Below are 20,451 nucleotides of genomic sequence, written 5' to 3' on the forward strand. Positions count from 1 at the left end.
TATTCTCCTTGCAATCGAGCTGCTGAAGATGAACGTTTACGTTATTGGTACTATCATGGTCAACCGTCTCGGGCTGGACAAGAACCTCCAAGTAAAGAGAGCAACGCGCCCGGCGAACATTCCACGCGGCACGTTTACCTTTTCACGTTCGGTTGCAATACCATCCATGATTGCTTTCCACTGGTGGGACCGCAAGCCGGTCCACTACCTGTGTACAGGCGCAACGATGGCGCCGTCATCGATTGAGCGGAAGGTGAAGCAGGTTGGGGCAATTACGGTGCCATGCCCAGCCGCCGTAAACGACTACCAAGGTTGGATGGGTGAAGTTGATGTGCATGATCAGCTCCGCCTCCAAGCCTACTCGCTCCAAACATCTACTAAGTTCAAGAAATATAATAAAAGCCTATTCTTAGGCTTCGTCGATCTCGCGTTAGTCAATGCCTACATCTCCCACACCGAGGCTGCAAAGATAGCTGGTATACCAGCTATGAAGCGTCGCGAGTGGTACGGCGTCCTCCAAAACCAGCTCCTTCAACTGAAGGCAGAAGACTTCACCGGTGTAGTCGCAACGCCACCACCTTCAGCGCAGAAACGTAAGCGTACCCCGCGGCTTACACATGTCTTGGAGCAGTGTGAGGACTGGGTGACGGTCTCCAATGTGCAGAAGCGTCGCCAGCGCTCCTGCAAGGTGTGCGCGTTGTTGAGAATCGACCGCAAGAAGAAATCTTACGCGACAACCTTCTATTGTGAGCGCTGTTCGATCGATGATGCCAAGTGTTGGCTCTGCAACAAGATCCGGCGAGAATACAAAGGGGTGGCGAAGACGTGCTTCGAAATCTGGCACGACGATTTTGATGCCGGCCAGAGCATACCGTCGAACTTGGGGAAGCGGATTGTGCTGCGGCGACCCGGACAAGAAGCAGGAAAACGGCAGAAGACTCGCCGAGAGATCCAGCTGCGAGGTGACGAAGCCGATGATGAGGCTGAGTAGCGTAGCAAAGACGAGTGCGAACTTGATGAGTCCTTTGCTCGTAATGCACAGAACCTTGAATCAATGTGTTTTCTACGTTTCGTGTTTGCAAATGACAGGCCAATGATCGGACTTTCTTTTCTAGTCAGTGCTGGCTCGTGGTAAGTTACGACATACATAGCTGAATAATGCAAACAAAGTTTTATAAGTTACTTCATTGCACGAAGGACCTGTTGACAGCTTATACCCCATCCCCTAGGGCTTTCTTTGCCCCATACAGTTATTCAGCTCCAGCACTAAGTCGTAAGATACGACGTACAATAAGCCGTCCGGTAGTGAGGCAGGATAAGTACACCGAAATAGCCCCGTCTCGCTCGCTACATTGTACCACAAGTTGTGGCACAACGTGCTTGAGTCAGTGTAGATTCTACGCGTGAACTCTACACTGTAGAGTTCACGCAGTGGTCTACCTTTTCCACATGAGATCGCACCAGAACGCTAACATCCATGCCACGAATCTTTCAAAAATTCAACCTGCCGATGCCCCTTTACAGCTAACACGACCCGAATTTAAAGATGGATCTTCCTGTCCTCCGTATGGAGAATGTTTTCGTGAATAAATCATTACATGTACCAAGATGTAAGCAGGTCGAGTACCAAAAGCGAGGTTTCATGCACAGACCTGATACCGAGGTTAGCTATTTTTGGGGTCGTTTACGGGTAGGGCCTGATAATTGGGTCAGGCGGGTTTCCTGACGGCCCTACCAAACACAGGACCAATTGCTAAGCTACATATTGAAGTGAAAGATATGAAGCTAAGCAGTTGGGTTAAAATGCTTAGACCACGATGGTCTGCGCGGCACGAGGTTCGTCGGCTTCAGTGTCGCATTCATCGGCATCACTGTCATTGCTGATCACATCTGCGCCCAAATTCGTAGCAGCAGCGTCCCCTTCGCTGCTAGTACCAGAGACGCCCTCGTTGTCATCATCACTGTCGACATCTACAGCCTCGTCATCTTCTTCACTGCTCGATTCTTCTTCTTATGTAGGAGGATCCTGTTGGAAATGGAACCTGACCCAATAATCAGGCCTGACCTGTATACGACCCCGTTAAAATTCTACCGATACTCGACCGATACGACGACCCAGCATACAACAGGAAACTTTGGTTGGGGAAAAAGCACCTGTGCGACCGTGGTCGAAACTCCTTGCTCTGGCGACCAGAGCTCGACCGGCAACCGGGGGAATTCTGGTACAGATGCCACTCAGCAGACGTCGAACAGTGCAACTACAGCAGGGACGTCGAATTGGGGAACAGCCGGTACTTCAGGCTGGGGAACCTCGCCAGGGGGAGCCACGAGCGGTACCCGCGGCACTTCGGGTGGTGTCGCGGCGACGAGCACTTCGACCGGCACCGAACAGCATACCAGCGGGATCGACACGACCAACACTGATTCAACTGGAACTTGGGGAAGTATCAGCACCACCGAGCAAACCGGCACAGTGACTGCAGCGGGCGCCAACGGGCACTACCGGAGACTCCACCCATCCGACGTCCAGCACTTGGGGTGTGACGGACAACGCCGAAGCACCGTGCTCAGGCTCGTCCGACACCACGCCAGCAGCGTCAACGGGTACGTGGATCGAGGTCACAAACAGTCCGACAACCGGCACGGGCACGAAAAGTACTCCAGGCAAGACCGGCACGTCGACGACAGCCGCGTCCGCAACGTCGTCAACCTCAGAGACCGCGACATCGGCCACCACGGCCCCGACAACTACAGCTCCTGTCACTACGTCGCCGGCCACCACTGCCCCGACAACTACAGCACCCGCCACTACATCGCCGGCCACCACTGCCCCGGTAGCGACAACTGCCGCTCCGTCAACTTCTTCGAGCACTTCGGACACTACTACGTCCACGACGACGAGTACTGGCAAGACTGGTTTGTCCACCATAACACTGGCATCCTCCGGCACGTCGACCAGCTCGGACGAGTCCACCACGCAGCAATCGGCCATGCAGCAGTCGGCACGTCGCCGCTCACTTCGCCAGTAAGCAGTCTTCTCAATGTCGGCACCTTCTGCCACTCGCTCCTTCGGTGTAATGCTCAAGAGCCTTCACGAACCTCCGGAAGCGCTCACCTCCGTTCGATTTCCCAGTGTCGTAACCTGTGTAAATCCATGTTTTCACTCGATCATGTTCTTCATACTACCCCTTCTTAAGCAGCTACAGACGACGCTCCAGCCCCCCCCCAAGCCATGCACTTGCGTGTCGTACTTAGTTACCCTCTTGGCCACGGCAGGACCCTCATTCACTGTCGCGGTTTCTCGTTTCCCTGCTCGCCTTGTTTCTTCTTCCACGCATGGCAGTCGGGTTTGATATGCTCTGGTTTCTTGCAGTAGAAGCACGTGCGAGTCTCTTTACCGCCTTTTGATTTCGTGCCGGGTTTGAAGCGAGTGAGGGTCAGCTCCACCAATTTTCGGTGTCAATATTCCTTATAAATGTGAAGAACCACCAATCGTATAGACCGACCCACACACATAGAAAAAGGCATCATAACCAAACAAAAAGTGTTCTGAACCATCAAAATAGATATTTATCTTTAATATGTCTTCCGTTTTGTAATTAAAAACGGCAACACTAGGAAGCAGCTCATAAACAATCATTGCAGCTCGTAACGACTAAAGCCAATGAGCGAAGGGCAAGACAGCGACTCGGAAGGCAAGAAGAATGGGATTCTGGCGCTGACGACAACGAAGTATCGCGAAAAGAGCGAAATAAAATATATTTTAAGATTTGCTCTGCAACATGTACATGTACTGTCTTGATTTTAGAGTGTAGTAAACTTTGTGGCTGCATGGAGGTATGCATTTTTCGATGAAGCGCCTCATATGCAAAAACCTCAACCAGCAAGTTGGTGAGTGCAAACACCTCAACACCGCGCGCATTACTCGAAACGTCCTATTGAATGGCAATCATGTTTCGAAAAAAAATATGCTGCACTTCCGCAGCGGAAACAATACCCTCTTACAGGGTCCTAACTGTAAATTTTTGTTTAGACATTGGGACCATCTTCAACCTTTACATGTACTAAAGTTTCGTTGAGCTGTGAGAATTTAACCTTTTTTTCTACATGTATAAAACATGCCTAGATGCGGCGTAGCGACTTGAGTTGCAAACACTCTGGCAACACTTGCTCGCAATACTTTTTTCAAGTATTGCCAGCAGTGTTGAAGCGAAATTTGTACACTGTAGAGCTCAGGTTCAACGCTTTTTTTATCAGCGGTGCTGTTAACGATTATTTCGCTGCGCGTCAACAAGCTCGTTTTCGATGGACGATAAAACTACATGTACAGAAGTCCCCTGAATAAGTAGCAAGGAATTCATATACCCCTTTATATCAGATCACATGGATTGGGAAACATTGAACAAATCACACGAGCGCTGAGAATTCCCTATGCAAATTAATCAGACGACGTCTACGCTTATTGAGGGAGACTTCTGTACAATATCCAAGGTGAGGTAAGTACTTTCGCCTGGAACGCTAAATATTCGACTACCATATCTCGTCAAATCGGCATCAGCATTACAGTGATCAGCGAGAGTGTCTCGGAGACACTGTCTCCCCCTTCCCTTCGGTTGTTGAGTTGTCTTGCTGTCCGTTGGGGGTCTGATTCTCCTGTTGCTTCGACTTGCTCCGTTTCCTTAGTGTCGCAGCATTTCTAGAAACTTTAACGTTGTTCCCATGAGGAGACTGAGAAACTTCTGATAAAATATCGACGTGGAGGCTCAAGTAAGCTACTGCAAAGTGGGTACGTCTAGGAAGAGAGGACACGCACCTGGTTTGCTTGGTGTCGGCGGTTTCGATGTCTTACCGCGCCGGCGTTGTGAGTAGTCGAACGCTAAAGTCATCAAATGAATCGCCTCTTCAGTGGCAATCACAGCCTCACGCTGCGGTAAACATCAGCGAACAACTATAAGATAACGAAGTCTAGAGCTGTTCTTCGTACCATTCCATCGACTTGCGAGACCATATTCTGGTATTTGGCCTCCAGGTAGTTGCACTTGGCGTGTGTAGACCGCACTTCTTGCTCCAACATCTCAATCTTCAGCTCTCGATCTTCACGTATCCTCCGTTCAGTGTCAAACTCCTTCTTCAGCTGTCATTTAACCAACCATACATATAAGCTCAGTGATAACCTGATAAAAGGTTAACCTTTTACCGTACCGTATCAATTCTGCGAGTTAACTCTAGCCCGACCTCCAAAGATTTATAGCAAACATCTCCAAGGCGGGTCTCCGCATCCGTCTCCTCCTCTTCTTCTTGTTCTCTCTCTGGCTCGATTTCCTCTCGCTCCTGTGTATTTTCCTGCTTCAGCTTCATCGCTGACCCTGTCCTCGTCACTCTGGGCGACTTGCTCCTCTTCTGTGGGCTCTGCCAATTGCGTCTCTCCGTCTCGGTCTCTAGTTGCCACAACATCTTCTCTAGCACCTCCAGCTCTGTCTGTAAAGTAGCTTTATGGTTTGGATGCATCCTCTGCTCTTGAAACGACACGGTAGTGGCTCTCGCTGCTCGGCGTCGAGGCGTGGGCTCGTCGAGATCCATCGACACGTCTGCGAACTGCAAACGTCGCTGGGTATTGAGCCCCCCAGTGTCCTCCACGTCCGCTAGACGTATAGGTCGTTCTCTGTTCTTCTCTGGATCTTGTGGCGTGCTCCATGCTGAGCAGTGGGTGCTCGCAGCCTTGGTGCGCCGCTTAGAAGCCGATGCAGCTGGACTGCGAGCCGAAAAATGCGCCGTACTCAGCTGCTGCAGTGCGCGCTGGAGCTGCTGCTGCTGGTTCAGCTTGTACTGCGAGCTGTCGGTCATGTACGAGTTCCATTCGGGCTTGCGGCGCGCGCTGCGTGGCCGTGACGGCGTCGACAACGGGCTCTCATTCCACCCACGGCGCTTCATGATAAGCTCCAAATGGTGCAAAACTTGTTTTTTAAATTATTACTATTAACTTATACAGGTTTGGCTTTCTTTTCACCCGAAATAATGAATGGGTTAATTAAATTTGCCAAATCCCAAATTATAAATTTGGACAGATCAGCAAATGTTTCAAATTTGAGAGATTAATTGAAAACGATGGCGCAGTATTCGCCGCCAAAATGGGGCGAGTCGGGGCGCAACGAGTTCGGTATCTTCCTGGAAGTGATCAAGGGTGGCATGGTAGTAGAAATTTTACAGTTGCCTCGTAGTGATGGGAGCAGCTATGTTGTGGCCGGACGTATGGAGACTGTGTGCGACTTGGCACTAGCTCATCCGTCCATCTCCAGGACACATGCAGCACTGCAGTTCGACGAACAGGGTGCGCTCTTCCTTTACGATATCCACAGTACACACGGTTGCTTTGTCAACAAGAAACGTGTGCAAGCTGATGTGTATGTGCGGTTGCACATTGGAGACGTACTGGGATTCGGAGAGTCCACGCGGTTGTATGCAGTCTGCGGTCCGCCAGAGTTGTTACCTGCCGAATACGAGTCTTTGAATCTGGCTAAATTCCGAGAAAAACTAGAGAAGAAACGAGAAAAGAAGCAAGAAGAGAACGGAGCTTCGTGGGGGTTTGGAGAAGATGCAGAGGAGGAGGAGAGTGACGAAGAAGACGAGCCAGCGAAGGACCAAGCGGAGCTGCCGGACTACCTTCGAAATGTAAGAAGCGTAGTGTTTGTGGTATTATTTTTATTATTTCTTATATTAATTTTTTTTAGCTAAAGGAAGAAGATCAGCCGTACAGGTCGAGTGTGAGTCAGTCGCAGGTGAACGAGAAGGATCAGAAATTGTATCAGCAGCTGCAGACGCGTATCCGAAAGATGGAGAACCTCAAACTGGAGAAGTCGAGGATTCTGGCCAAGCAGAACCAGCTGGAAGGCTTATCTGAGGGCCAGCAACGTACTCTGGAACGGAATGACCAGCGAATTGAGGCTCTAGTGAAAGAGATCGACGGTTTGGAAGCCAGAATTCACGCCAAGAATGATCAACGGATCAAGACTGGCAGTGCGTCGCGTTCATCTGTGAGGAAGAAGCGGAATATTAGCGAGGAGCTGTACGGATACAACAGCGATGAAGACGACTTCTACGATCGAACCAAGGCCAATCAACAGAAGATTGCTGCGCGGAAGCAGAAGGTTGTAGGCTCTTCCACAACCTCAGAAACTACAGCAGTTAAGACTACCGAGAGAGAGCCACAAAGTGAGGTACTTACTGCAGACTCGATCCAAGCCAATGTCGAAAAGTTGGAGGTCGAGTTAAAAAAACTTCAGGATGAACTGAGTACTGCGACAGCTAAAGCTGCTGCGAACCGAGCTACACCAGACACCAAGGAGACTGATTCTTTGGATTCTTTCATGGCAGAAACGACGACGCAACTGCATGTGAGTGAGGTGGACATGCTAACGAAACGAAAGGGAGAGATCGAGGCAAAGTTACAGCGTCAGCGACAACTATTAGCAGTGGCAACACCAGCGATAGCCGCACTACCAATCCAGAAGCCAGCGATTAAGACAGTCGACGCATCAAGTCAGGCCGAGCCTCTTGTTATTGAGGGAGCGGAGACACGTGGACTCGGCACTGCTGAAACATTGACCATGAAGGCGGATACACTACCTGATAGTAAGCCACTTTCGGAGAAGAAATCCGCTGCCCCCGACAGTGCGCCGGCACCTTTACAGGCACCTCAAAAGACTTTAGAGAAGGAAGTACCAGCACCGAAGCGACGACGCATTTCAGGGCCGGCGATGGGGCCACCACAGCAAATGAAGAGCAAGAATGGGGAGCAACATGATGGCGACGCGAGTGTCTTAGAAGGAGGAGACCAGGTGTGGGTGCCACCAACGAATCAAAGTGGTGACGGTCGTACGAAGTTAAACGACAAGTATGGCTACTAAATCTACAACTATGAACACTATTGTCATCGTTCAATTGGAGTTTACTTTATGCATTAATTGTACTCGTAGCTCTATGCACCACGATATCTAGCGCTGCCTAGCAATTGCTCTTCTCCTTGTTGAGCTGCCATCGTGTTGAAAATGTGTTCCAGAGACGTCTCGCTCACGCCGTACTCACTCACCTGCAGCTGATCCTTGTTCTCCTCCAGCAGGCCGAAGATTGCGTAAGGCCGTAGGGAATGTTTGGGCACTTGGAAGCGGAAGTGGCTGCCTTGGTGCTCGATGAGCTGACAGTCTTGGAACTTGGACTGGAAGAACTCTCGTAGCGTAGAACCCAGGCTCTCAGTGAGCCACCACGCGCAGAAAACGTCAATAGGGATGACCCCCCACGTCTCGAGGTAGCTGTTCAGTACTCCTCCATTACTCTCCCCGTTTAGAATCTCGTTTGCACGGTTCGGAGCTCCAAGAGAGGAGCACAAAGTGGAGACTTGGTCCTGTGAAACCCCAGAGCAATTGCCGCCCAGAATGCGATACACCTCGAGCTGCAGTCTCCCCACAGACGACGCGCCTGGCTCTCGTAGCTTGACCTCAACGATGTAACCTCGTCCGAACTTGTGCTTGAGATGCTCCACACTTCCCAGACATTTCAACTTGCCACTCACCAGGATTCCCACACGCGTGCAGAGTGCTTCACATTCCTCCATACTGTGCGTTGTCAGCACCACACACGACTCTTTCGCGGCACAGACAGCGGCGATCACGTCCCACATCTTCCTCCTCGAACTCGGATCCACACCCGTCGACGGCTCATCCAGGAAAATGATGCGAGGAGAGCCAATCAGCGCGATCGCGGTCGACAATTTGCGCTTGTTGCCTCCACTCAGGCCTCGCGTCAGCTTTGTGCGGTACTCGGTGAGCCCCACTTCGTCGATCTTCTGCTCCACCGCTTGCTGGACTCTGTCGCTCGATATCCCCTTGAGTCTGGCGTACAACTCCAGCTGCTCTTCCACAGTCAACAAGTCGTGCAGCGAGTCGAACTGAGGACAGTAGCCGACCACTCTGCGTGCTTTGTCGCGATCGCGAGCCAAGTCGAAGCCTCCAAGTGTCACGAAGCCATTCGTAGGCGCGATCTCACCAGTCAAAACCTTCATCGTCGTCGACTTGCCCGCTCCATTGATGCCAAGATAGCCGAAGCATTCGCCCTTCGCAATGGAAAGACACAAGTTGTCCAGCGCCACTTTCCCTCGTCTGCCGTACTGCTGACGTAGATTCCGGATAAAGACGCTGTCGTTTTGAGTAGGAGACGCGGCGGTCTCCACTTTCTGGCGCTCGTTAGCCACATCGTCGTCCTCATTAGACACAAACGGTTGCGACCTCTGCTCTGGACGCCACGATAAGCTGCGGTTCTCCACGATAAACACCAGCAGCATAAAGACCACAATCTCGACCACTGCGTAGGCCACAGGAGCTCCAGCCACGTCAAAGTCGAACACGTTGCGCACACAGCAAGTCTCTCCACTCACGGCATCCCAGCAAGAAGTGCACGTGTAGTCCGTACCAAGTCCCACCCAAGCCCCAAAGAACGACGGTGGGGCGATCGTATCCGTCTCGCTACCGTACAGCGCACTTCGGCTGAGCTTCCGCGTCGCGATCTCGTAGATGCCATTGTTCAGACTGTAGCCTGGGAAGAGCAGGAAGAGCCACCGCAGGTAGTTTCTATCCAGCGAAGACAGTGTCAAGTTGTCTGTGGAGTTTCCCGGCGTCAAATCGAAGTCGATAAGTCGACACAAGAACGAGAAAATACTCAGCAATCCGCCTGTACACAGAGCAAACACCAGTAGAGACGTCTGTGCCACCGCATGCTTCTTGAACTTGAAAGAGAAGAGATACGCCATGGGGATCACAGCCAGCGCGTGCGAGCCAACCAGACAGACGATACCCCACACCTCCATGGAGCTCTTCAGCGTCCGGTCTGACAGCGGGACCATGACCATAGCAGCAATGACAGTGACCAGCATGAGAACGATGTCGTGTGTCCATGTCGACAGCCAATAGGCCGACACGTTGGCCCCGCAGATCAGCTGCAAGCTCTTCGCGTTCTGGTTCGGGTTCTTCTCACGCACGATGAACGCCACTATCGCAGCCGGGACGAACGCGAACGCCAGCATGACCACAACGGACGTTAAGAAAGCGTTGAGCGTAGCCTGAAGCTTCGCGCCGTCCTGATCCAGACAGTATTCGTTGTAACACGGGGCCACTGGGCTTGACGATGAGGTACCATCGCACATGTTGCACGCGTAGTACGGCGACTGCACGTTCGTCTTATCACAACAGGTCGACGCGCTGCAGTCTATCACGCCAAGCTCGCAGTAGTTGAAGCTGTAGCTGTCACACGCGCTGGGAACCGAGACCAACGAGAAGTTCGCGCTTGAGCATCGTCCTTGACGAGACACAGACGCCAGCTCTGTAGCATAGTCACTTGTAGTCATAAAACTTGCCACGTCGATCTCAGGAAGTGACACGAGAATGATCAGAAAGAGCAGAGGGATACACACTGCATTCAACAAGTTCTTCTTGTCCCTCTTCGCGATACGCACACGCTTGGTCAACAGCGCTCTGTACTGGCTCCAGAACATCGCACGGTTCGTCGATTCAGTCGAGATAGGCGTCCAACTCGGACCTGTCAAGGTCCCACGAGAGTTCGCAGACGTCGCCGACGTCTTGCGAATTTGATCCACTGTTTCAACGCCACAGACAGCTACGCCCATAGCCGCTTCTTCTTCGCGATCTTGAGAGATGCGTAAGAAGACTTCTTCTAATGTAGTGACAGATATTCCATACTGAACCACACGCAGGTTGCTCTTCTCATCATCAAGCACTTGCAGCATGGTCGAGAACACTCCGGAAGACTTGGACGGGAGCTGGAATACAACCTCCGAGCCAAAGTTGCTCAAGCACTTCGCTTCAGGCACAAAGTTGCGCAAGAACGCGCCCACCGCTTCCACGTCACATCCAGGTGCTTTGATCATAGTCAAGTTGTACCCAGCACCGTATCGATTCTTCAGGAAGAGCGAGCTACCAGCGCAGCAAAGCTGACCGTCCGCCATAATAGCAATCCTATCTCCGAGAATGTCAGCTTCGTCCATGAAGTGGGTCGTTAGAACAATGACGCGGTCGTCACGGTTCCTCTGCAGCAAGTTCCACGTGAATCGACGAGAGTATGGGTCCATGCCAGACGTGGGTTCGTCCAGGAACACCAACTTGCTGTCCCCCATGAAGGCCAAGGCCACACTGAGCTTGCGCTTCTGGCCTCCCGAGAGATTCCTCGCCGCGACCTTCCTCTTCTCCACCAGTCCAACTTCTCGTATCATCCGCCCAACTTCTTCCTTCAAGCTGGAAACGGGGATATGTTTCATCGTTCCGAACAGCAGCAAGTGCTCTTCAACTGTCAGCTCGTTGAATAGAACATCATGTTGCGGACAAATGCCCATAATCTGTCGGAGTTCGTTGAAATCTGCTTGAACGGAGCGTCCGTAGAGCGTTGCATCGCCCGAAGTCGGTGGGATCAGACCCGTCAGCATCGATATTGTCGTCGTTTTACCTGCTCCATTGTGTCCCAGCAGAGCAGAGATCTGCCCCGCATACAGTGTTAAGTTCAGTCCGTGTACAGCCACCTTCACCTCTCCGTCCTCCGCAGGGAATTCTTTACGAAGACCTCGAATCTGCAGACACGTGCCTTTCCGTTCCTGCTCTGCCAACACAGCATTGACTGGCTCCACAGAGGCCACAAGTCCAGGTCGATCCTTCATCATGACGATCGACCCATCCGACGAGGTCTGATGCAGTAGCCGCACTCCACGTGGCGATCCGAGCGAATAATGTGTCTGCGGTGACGAGTCTGTGGTCGGAGATTCCAGCACGACGACATCCTTGTTATTGCGACTTGAAGGAAGCCAGTATTCCTTCACAAAGAGGAAATGCCACGGCTTCCGAACACCAAACTCTTGTGGTAGCACGTTGTCGAAGTACCAGCCTAACGCGACCAAAATGACCGAGTCGAGAAGCAAGAACCAGCTCATCGCAAAGGCCGACGGGACCGTGACAGGAGACTCGACTATTCCCATAGCGTACGCCAGCCCTCTGCCGAGCTGAGCGCGACGTACCAGGTCGTCAATACCCAATGCAAATGCAGTGGGAGGTGCAAGCGCACCCAGATATTTGGACGAGTTGGACTTGGACATGACGGAGAAGAACGGGAAGAACAAGACGAGCCACAGCAGCACCGAAGCGATGGACGCAGCTCTGGATTTGTTAAAAAACGGCGTGATGAAGTAGCTGAAGCTCACGATGGAGACGCTCAGCGACCAGAACAGGAACACGAGCGTCGCGTACTCGGTCATTGGGAACACCTGACCGTATTTCAGTTCCGCCGCGATGGCAAACGCCAGTGGCGTGGCCAGAATCGCCGTCGTGAGACACCACGAGCTCAGTAAGGTGAAGTTTGACAGCCCCATGATCTTCATAACCTCCCGGATCCTCGTCTCCTTCTCGATAACCATCGTGGTGGTGGTAGTGGACACGAATTTGATATAACTAATCAATAGAAAGAGTCCGATGACGCTCTGGCCGCTGCTATAGAACGTCGACATGTTGGTACTCAGCGCGCCATAGTCGGTGAACTCTAAAGTGTCCAAACTGGTGCATAAAATAGTCTCGGACAGCGATGCAGCCTCCGAAGAGCTGGAGAATTCATCGCCCGTACCAAAAATTGTGTCCAGATTGGCAATAAACACGAGCGCGAGTGTCAATACCACGGGGAGCAGCAGCTCGAGCACGAAGGACACGGGTTTGCGTCGTCGGATGATGAGGTTCTTCCAGATGAGGTTGGTCACCTGTCTCCAGGCAGCTAGAGCCGCTTCCCACGTGGCTCTGCTCGCCACTGCGAACCTGGATTCGAGGGGGTCTCCCTCTAAAGCTGCAGCTTGAGCCTGTTTCTTGGCGTATATCCTGGCTGCTATCATCACGGCCATGAAGAATGCAGCGATGATGGATACACATACGATAAGCGCGGTGCTCTGGGCAGACAAGCCGCATTGTTGGCTCTCGGCTACTGTGTCTTCGATCACAGACTTACAGTAGTCGATATTGGACGACGATTGCGGACAGTTTTTGACTGTAGAGGCGGCTGCACAGCACGAACTGGACGCAGATAAGGTCGACTTAGTGCACATGAGGGTGCAAGTACCGGAGTCTACAGAGCTACTTCCGCTAGAGCCCGAGAGAAGCGACGAGATGGCGGTAGTGGCCGTCTCGAAGGGCGACGAGTCGAGCTCGAAGAAGCCTGAGTTCATGACGCACAGTGCGTAGTCGTAGTCATACGTGACGATTGTGGACAGACACGTGGTGAGAAGCTCGGTGCCATCGGAGGATGAGGAGCCTGCAGTTGACGCCGAAGACGTCAAGAGAGACGCCGCAGAGGAAGAAGATGAAGCGGCGGTTGACGCTGTGGTAGTGGACGGTGGTCCGCCGGTGGGCATCATGGTTACTAGCCCGATAACCGCTCACCCGCGTCGATTGAGAGATGAAGTGGGTGGTCGGCGTATTGAAGAGTGTGGGTACAGCGCTGCCAGCACTGCTTGGGCCATCCGGTGCTTTACTTGGCTTCGCTTGTGGACAGCACCTGTCACACACTACGGTATTGATTGTACAAAATGTTTCTAGCCACTTGTAGCTACCAAATAATAAAGGGTATTGGGTTTGAAAAACTGTATGCGTGCCAAGTTTGGGGTTAATTCTGAAACTCACATTTTACTTTTCTGAAAAATATTAAGTTTTTAAATGTTGATTTTAAGAGCAAATCGGATGTCCAGAAAGCTCACACCCAAAGGTTTGATACGCTTACGTGGTGGCCAACGGCGTTGTCACCTTTTTAAGATCATTGACGACATGCACCGCTTCAATGTGATTCACAAAACAAACACATGTATTAAATAGTATCTTCATGATAGACTTTTCAACAAGTCGTGTCCGTGCTTCTTCAAACGGACCCTCCGTTCCAACAGCGAAACCGCAAGTTGATCGTGCAACTTGAACGACAGCTGCATGACTCAAAATGGACGTGCGCGATTCTTCAGCAAATGCCCAGTCATCTTCAGGCAGATGATCGCTCAGTGAAAACCCCAGCATCCCCGTCTCGCATTGGCAGTGCCGCACTACTGCGGCACTGCTAAAAGAGAGGCACTGCCACAGGCAGTCTGCCAGTGCGTCATTTTTAGCAGGGCCCCCTGCTAAAACCAAAGTCCTCATCCTGGTGTCCTATTCGCGCAAAAATTCCTGGCGAAACTGTCCTCATCCTGGTGTCCTATTCGCGCAAAAATTCCTGCCCGTTTTTCATCTTCCTACTTAATAGCATACACATTCTACTCACCAGTCCCATTTTACCGAATTCTACAGCTCCCACCGCCGACATCCATAGCTCTGAGCGCATGTTCCGCCGGTAATAACCGTCTTCTATTGATCTCTACATGTCCTTCATCGTGTCTGCTATCTGTGCATGCTATTTTACCCATTAAGACCCCGTATCTAACGATAAATCCAATTGTATCCGCAGCCACCAGGAACTCATGAGCTTGTACTCAGCTTCCGCTCGCCGTAGCAACAGTGTAGGCAGCGACGTCAGCTCCATAACGTCACACAATGATCACCAAGTGTCCCAGAATGACTTGGCGGTACTGAAGCAAAAGTTCCAGTTCATTCGCGACGATGAGGCGGATGCTGAGCAGGGTGAGACGGACTGGCAAGTCCGCATGAGTGTACGCTACTACCGGCAACTCTTTCGCGAGTATGCCCTGGCCGATCTGTCCCGCTATAAGGAGGGCAGAATTGGACTTCGCTGGCGCACGGAGATGGAGGTCGTAGCAGGAAAAGGGCAGTTTACGTGTGGCAACAAACGCTGCGATGAGCGCACAGAGCTGCAGAGTTACGAGCTGCTATTCGCGTACGCGGAGCATGGAGAGCGGAAACGGTGCTTGGTCAAAGTGCGAGCGTGTAGTGCGTGTGCGGAGAAGCTATTCTACAAAAAGCTGATAGAAACGAGGAGAAAGGAGAGGCATAAGAAGGAAAAGAGGGAGCGGAAGCGACGGCGATTGGAGAATGGCTCGGACTCGAACCAAACCGCGAACCGACCATCAAGTTCCGGTTCAAGTAGCAGTAGGGTACGCGATGAAAGCAATGATGAACAGGATGGGGAAAGTGACCCTGGTGACGGTATCCACGACTTGTGTGCGAGGATCAATGCGGAGGAGAAGGCTGCGTACCCTGCAGCTGTATCTCGGGTGAGAGCTTCAGTGAATGAGTCAGGTAAACACCCAAGTGGGTTTGATGAACTTCTTCCTTAGCACATCTGAACGCCGATATACCTATTTGAGCTCAAGAGATCGTCAGCGTTGCTGTCTCTCTATTACTCGTAGTCTTTAAGCCAGCCCTTCTCCTTCGCCTCTTTGAACATTTCGGTGATTGCCTCGCGTTCTCCCTGGACAAGATCCGGATGCCAAACGTCAAACAGCAGCAGCACGCGGTCTCCCTCCTTTCCATTGTGCCACACCTCGTGGTCAAAGGCGTCTACCAAAGAACAAGCCGTCATGTCAATGTTAAACGGAAAACACTCTGTAGCTTCTGTGGGTCGTACCATCCAACACGAGCGCCTTGCCCTCTTCCCATTGTCGTGTTTCATCTCCAACGCGAATCCCGCAGCCTTCCGGGACGATCAGGGGAAAATGACAACGTAACCGGATATTGCATGGTGCCGAGTGAGCCTTAATACTCGACTATCAAACACAAAACGCAGCTATATCAGTTAAAACTCTAACCGTCTCTAAGCTCTTTGAAGCTCACCTCGGGCTTCAAGATGGAGAAGAACGAGTAAGCGAACGGAAGTCCAGCCATGAAGCCCGGAATATTTTCCAAGGTCTCCACTGTCTTGGGACATTGTACAGCAAAGTCTGCTTGGCGTCGGCCCTGGGTCACGTACGAGAGCCAATCCCACTCGCCCTGGTGCAGCTGGTGCTCCTTATCGTAGACCTTATAATCGCTCGCCTCAGTCGCGGCCTCAGAGCTCTTGGACAGCGCATCACGTTGCTCCTTAAGCGCCAGATATTCGTTGGTGATGGTCTCGCGGTTGGCCTCGAGCTGTTTGATCCATTCAAACTTGCAAGTGTCGTGCCACGGTGCTGACTCAAGTCCGGGGAAGCAGAAGAGCGTCGGTGACGGTCGTGGTTTCGCTGGTACAGTACGTGAAGAGTAGTGACTGTTAAGTGGCACTGCATTTAGTGCAGGTGATAAATGGTTGGGTACCTGTCGTGAGGCACAATGCCGAGCGGAGTAGTGCTGCGCGGTGGGTCATTATTATGCCGGTGGAGCTCCACGTTTTGGGATGTTGTTTGAAGGTTTCTGGAGAACACTGCTGCACGAAATATAATCGATGCGGATTGGCTAATTTGGGAGGAAACTTCAACGTAAGCCGAAGCAAAGGTTATCGTCGAGAACAAAGCAGACCGTCTTACCCCGCATATAAGGCATATGTGTTCTAAATAAAATACGGGATTCGCTCGACATCTAGCTTAAACCTCAATTTGACCACCTACCTAATTAGAACACATGTGGCTGACACCTACCGGTACTTAAAACACAAGGCTGTACCAACCAATGAGCAAACTTGTCGGTGCTGCTGTTACTCGGCTTTAATTCTCTAGAAAAAATTATTAACACAGCCATGAGTACTGAGCGACGTAGCTATAGGTAAGTACTGCTGACAAGGACAATAAGCTGGTGTCCAAATTCTCGTACACGGTTGAAAATCCTCTGAAAACGCTGTGCTTGGCTCGCTCCGGATCATATTTCGCAGTGAAAGTAGATGGATACATAATATAATACACGTGACTAGCGCTCTGGGCGCCCGCTCCGCGGACGATTGGGCATGGTTGGTTAGCGTAGCGTAGGCTGGACACCTCCGCTGCGCTGCGGTGTGCTTAGAATTTCTACTTAGAGCGAAGCTACATATAATAAAAGTATACTGTGATCTACTTATGTTACGTTCCAAAACAACACCGCACACAGTATCTATAGTGCTCACATGTTGTGGTAGACATGACCAGGGTTTATCGTGATCTGCAAGATGAGCACCATCTTACCCGGAAAGGTTTTGTTTAATACCATTTGAGCAAATAGCTACCAAAATGACACGAATCGGAGGCGCGCGTGGCTAAAGCGTTTATATATGCTGTTCAGAAGACGTGTCAGTTTCAATGATGATCCAAATTGGCATAGATCGGTGAGGGATCTCAGTTTAGCTGGAGGAAATACGCCTACTTAAACTTAATACCATCGGTCACGTCATCGCTGTGAGGCAGTCGACACCATTTTTTTTTTGCGACGGTCTATTAGAGCAAGGTTTGGTCAGCCTATCGCGCGAAGTACCTTTTAGAGCAAGTAGGTTTTGCCGATGGTTGCCACAAACACCAATATGATGCCTTGAAATTCTTCCGCTGAGCTGCTTATGATATTAGCGAAGGGTATTCCACTATCTTCCGCATGCATTGATCTTACTTGCACTTACTGACTTATTTGCAAAGCTACTGACTGACAGAGCGGCGTCGATCCTTTCCGAGTAGCAAGCTCTGATATGTATGACGAACATGCGAATCCATATCGATATAGGCAGATTATCATATCGTAGTGGTCTTTAGATTTGAATCGAATAGTAGCTCATGTACGTTAGATGCTGTACGCTCGCCACTACTTATCAGCTTGGCGTGTTGTTTGCTATGTCCGTGCATTGCTGATTTCGTAAGATCGTCGGCGCCACGCTCTCGCGGTAGCCAAAGCACATTGGGTCACTTTCGCTTTCTCGGTACTTTTGCGTCATGGTGCTGGCTTACTGTGCTTACGCGTCTAATGGAATAGCATATATGACTCAGCGCGTCACTAACTGGGCACAGGCCATACCGCAGCGATATAGGCAAGCTGGCCGCGCGTCTCTTAGCAGTAGTGCTTTATACGCGCGCGGCGGGTACACCTTGTAGTCATCCGCGACTCAACCGAGCTCATATGTCGACCATTATGGACAGGACACTAAAATACAGAGCTGCATACAGGCACATCGACCTGGAACATCCACCTGTACGGTCTGCATTACCGCACTCGTGCTCGTATCTATGTAGACAGCAACGGTTTTGTCGCACGTAGTACTCACTCGAAACTGTATTTAAATTTATGAGCGCACATTAGTGGAATATACTCTGTGAACATTGACGATACAGATAGCGTGGCTTGCCTTTGTCCAAGTGAGGGAGTGTACGTGTGACGCGTACGCAGATAGAAACGGCCAGCTTGCGGCTGTCCACAGTAGATATCATGTGCTAAATATTATTTGAAAGGCGCTACGCTGTTTAGGTGTGTCAACAATACTGACTGCGCCATAGGCTGACTACCATATGTGCGACCCCGAGCCTCGCCCGGTCAGCCAGTATACTAAATACGAAGATAGGAAGGAGAGTGGGGGTCTAAAAGGGTATATTTACCAACTACTTGCTCTTCTGCTGCTTCTTTCGCTCAATGTACCTGACGTTTCGGGCGGTCAGCTTGCGAGGGCGTGTACCTGACGTTTCGGGCGGTCAGCTTGCGAGGGCGGTTGTGTCTATTTTTCTTCTTGAGGTACCAGTCAGGGCCCATCACCTTCTCGACGTTTGGCAGGCTTTCCTGGCGGCGCACTTCGGCCGAATCAGGTGGTGGGAGCTTTTCCTCCTAGAACTTAACCGCTTTTGGGCCGTTCTTGCAGGCAATACAGTGTCGCACGCTGCCCCGTCCGCTGATTGTACGGAACGCGTAGCCGTACTGCAGCTTCCCGCAGCAGACGCAGCGCGCTCAAGGGTCCATCGTAGACCGCTGCGGGTTCAGCAGAAGCGGGTCAATCTTCGCCTCGCATTGCTTGCACGTAGGGCCCACCATTTTGCAAACTGTGCGTATGTTAGCAAAATACTTTGTTTTAACCAATTACTTGCGTCCAAATATTAGCCAATAGCACGGTACTGTAAGGCTGGTTGTTATTATTAGGCAAAATATTAAAATGTTTTTAAATATTACTATTTGGCTTAGCTTTAATATATTATTATCAGATTTCCAAACAAATACATACTTTACATGCAATATAAATTGACTAAAACAATTAGTCTATCGTGCGCGCATGCATTCGTCGGGTACGGTGCACGGGAGCAGATACCGCAATGACCGTGCAGCCGCGCGCCTTCATTGCACGGTGGCAGTGGTGAGTGCCAGGTGAAGCAAAAAGATATATATTCGCAAAGTCCCTACAAAAAGCGCTGGTCATGAAGCCTACTTTAGTATTGAAAAATACCATCGTCTCTACTTTAGAAAGTCTGTGGAAAATAGCATCGCCGAGCTCTTACAAATGCGGTCTGTGAAGCTTATATTAGTAATATTAATACTATTAATATTGTCTTTACTTTGAAAAGTGTGTGGAAAATAATATCCCTGCGCTCTTACAAAATACTGGTCTGTGAAGTCTACATTAATAATAATAAATATCTCTATTTGCAGAGCTCTTAGAAAATAAAGTGGTTACTGTGCCCGATTTGCAGTACATACGACAGGTTTTGCGTAGCTAAATGTCAATATTCAAGTATCTGCGCAGCTCGCCTGGCTGTTTGCAACCAATCGATGCCTTTCGTGTTCGGCAGAAATGTTTATCTTACGTCCAATCGCGAGGGCGAGAGACGGTCTGATCGTGCGACAGATTCAGTCAGTGTCGCAGGTCGGCAGGTGTTGCCCAATCAGGGCGCGAGTTAATTGCGTCACGCTTTTGGATATATTTGTAATTTTGGCATAGTTAAGTCGAGTCAGAAAGGTAGGCGCGGTCGGTAAGATAGGACGAAAATATATTAGACAGGCCGGGTGTAGCCATGCGAAAAGGCAGGAAAAAGCAGCAAGAAAGGAACCGGACGGACTTATTGACAGACGGACGGACAGGCTGCAAGTTTAGGTGGCTTCCCGCAGCAGACGCAGCGCGCTCAAGGGTCCATCGTAGACCGCTGCGGGTTCAGCAGAAGCGGGTCAATCTTCGCCTCGCATTGCTTGCACGTAGGGCCCACCATTTTGCAAACTGTGCGTATGTTAGCAAAATACTTTGTTTTAACCAATTACTTGCGTCCAAATATTAGCCAATAGCACGGTACTGTAAGGCTGGTTGTTATTATTAGGCAAAATATTAAAATGTTTTTAAATATTACTATTTGGCTTAGCTTTAATATATTATTATCAGATTTCCAAACAAATACATACTTTACATGCAATATAAATTGACTAAAACAATTATCTATCGTGCGCGCATGCATTCGTCGGGTACGGTGCACGGGAGCAGATACCGCAATGACCGTGCAGCCGCGCGCCTTCATTGCACGGTGGCAGTGGTGAGTGCCAGGTGAAGCAAAAAGATATATATTCGCAAAGTCCCTACAAAAAGCGCTGGTCATGA

General features: G+C 50.7%; 5 protein-coding genes across 5 annotated transcripts; 2 read left to right on the forward strand and 3 right to left on the reverse strand.

Annotated features, from left to right (window-relative positions):
• Nucleotides 1–4,948: 4,948 nt before the first annotated feature.
• On the reverse strand, nt 4,949–5,931 carry PITG_05813 (uncharacterized protein; the record flags this gene model as incomplete). The annotated part of the gene is made up of 2 exons (XM_002998010.1): nt 4,949–5,134; nt 5,203–5,931. The coding sequence occupies 2 exons, from the start codon at nt 5,929–5,931 to the stop codon at nt 4,949–4,951; spliced, it is 915 nt and encodes a 304-aa protein (XP_002998056.1).
• Nucleotides 5,932–6,105: 174 nt separating this feature from the next.
• On the forward strand, nt 6,106–7,904 carry PITG_05814 (uncharacterized protein; the record flags this gene model as incomplete). The annotated part of the gene is made up of 5 exons (XM_002998011.1): nt 6,106–6,669; nt 6,729–7,145; nt 7,203–7,244; nt 7,341–7,523; nt 7,650–7,904. 5 exons carry the CDS (start codon nt 6,106–6,108, stop codon nt 7,902–7,904), a joined length of 1,461 nt encoding a protein of 486 aa, XP_002998057.1.
• A 71-nt stretch (nt 7,905–7,975) lies between these two features.
• PITG_05815 (ATP-binding Cassette (ABC) Superfamily) lies at nt 7,976–13,444 on the reverse strand (the record flags this gene model as incomplete). The annotated part of the gene is made up of 1 exon (XM_002998012.1): nt 7,976–13,444. One exon carries the CDS (start codon nt 13,442–13,444, stop codon nt 7,976–7,978), a length of 5,469 nt encoding a protein of 1,822 aa, XP_002998058.1.
• Nucleotides 13,445–14,527: 1,083 nt separating this feature from the next.
• PITG_05816 (uncharacterized protein) lies at nt 14,528–15,301 on the forward strand (the record flags this gene model as incomplete). The annotated part of the gene is made up of 1 exon (XM_002998013.1): nt 14,528–15,301. One exon carries the CDS (start codon nt 14,528–14,530, stop codon nt 15,299–15,301), a length of 774 nt encoding a protein of 257 aa, XP_002998059.1.
• A 62-nt stretch (nt 15,302–15,363) lies between these two features.
• On the reverse strand, nt 15,364–16,305 carry PITG_05817 (aspartyl/Asparaginyl beta-hydroxylase, putative; the record flags this gene model as incomplete). The annotated part of the gene is made up of 4 exons (XM_002998014.1): nt 15,364–15,524; nt 15,592–15,730; nt 15,798–16,183; nt 16,257–16,305. The coding sequence occupies 4 exons, from the start codon at nt 16,303–16,305 to the stop codon at nt 15,364–15,366; spliced, it is 735 nt and encodes a 244-aa protein (XP_002998060.1).
• Between the last annotated feature and the right edge of the window lie 4,146 nt (nt 16,306–20,451).

The sequence above is a fragment of the Phytophthora infestans genome, genomic scaffold, assembly GCF_000142945.1.
Source record: "Phytophthora infestans T30-4 supercont1.9 genomic scaffold, whole genome shotgun sequence".
Classification (NCBI taxonomy): domain Eukaryota; phylum Oomycota; class Peronosporomycetes; order Peronosporales; family Peronosporaceae; genus Phytophthora; species Phytophthora infestans.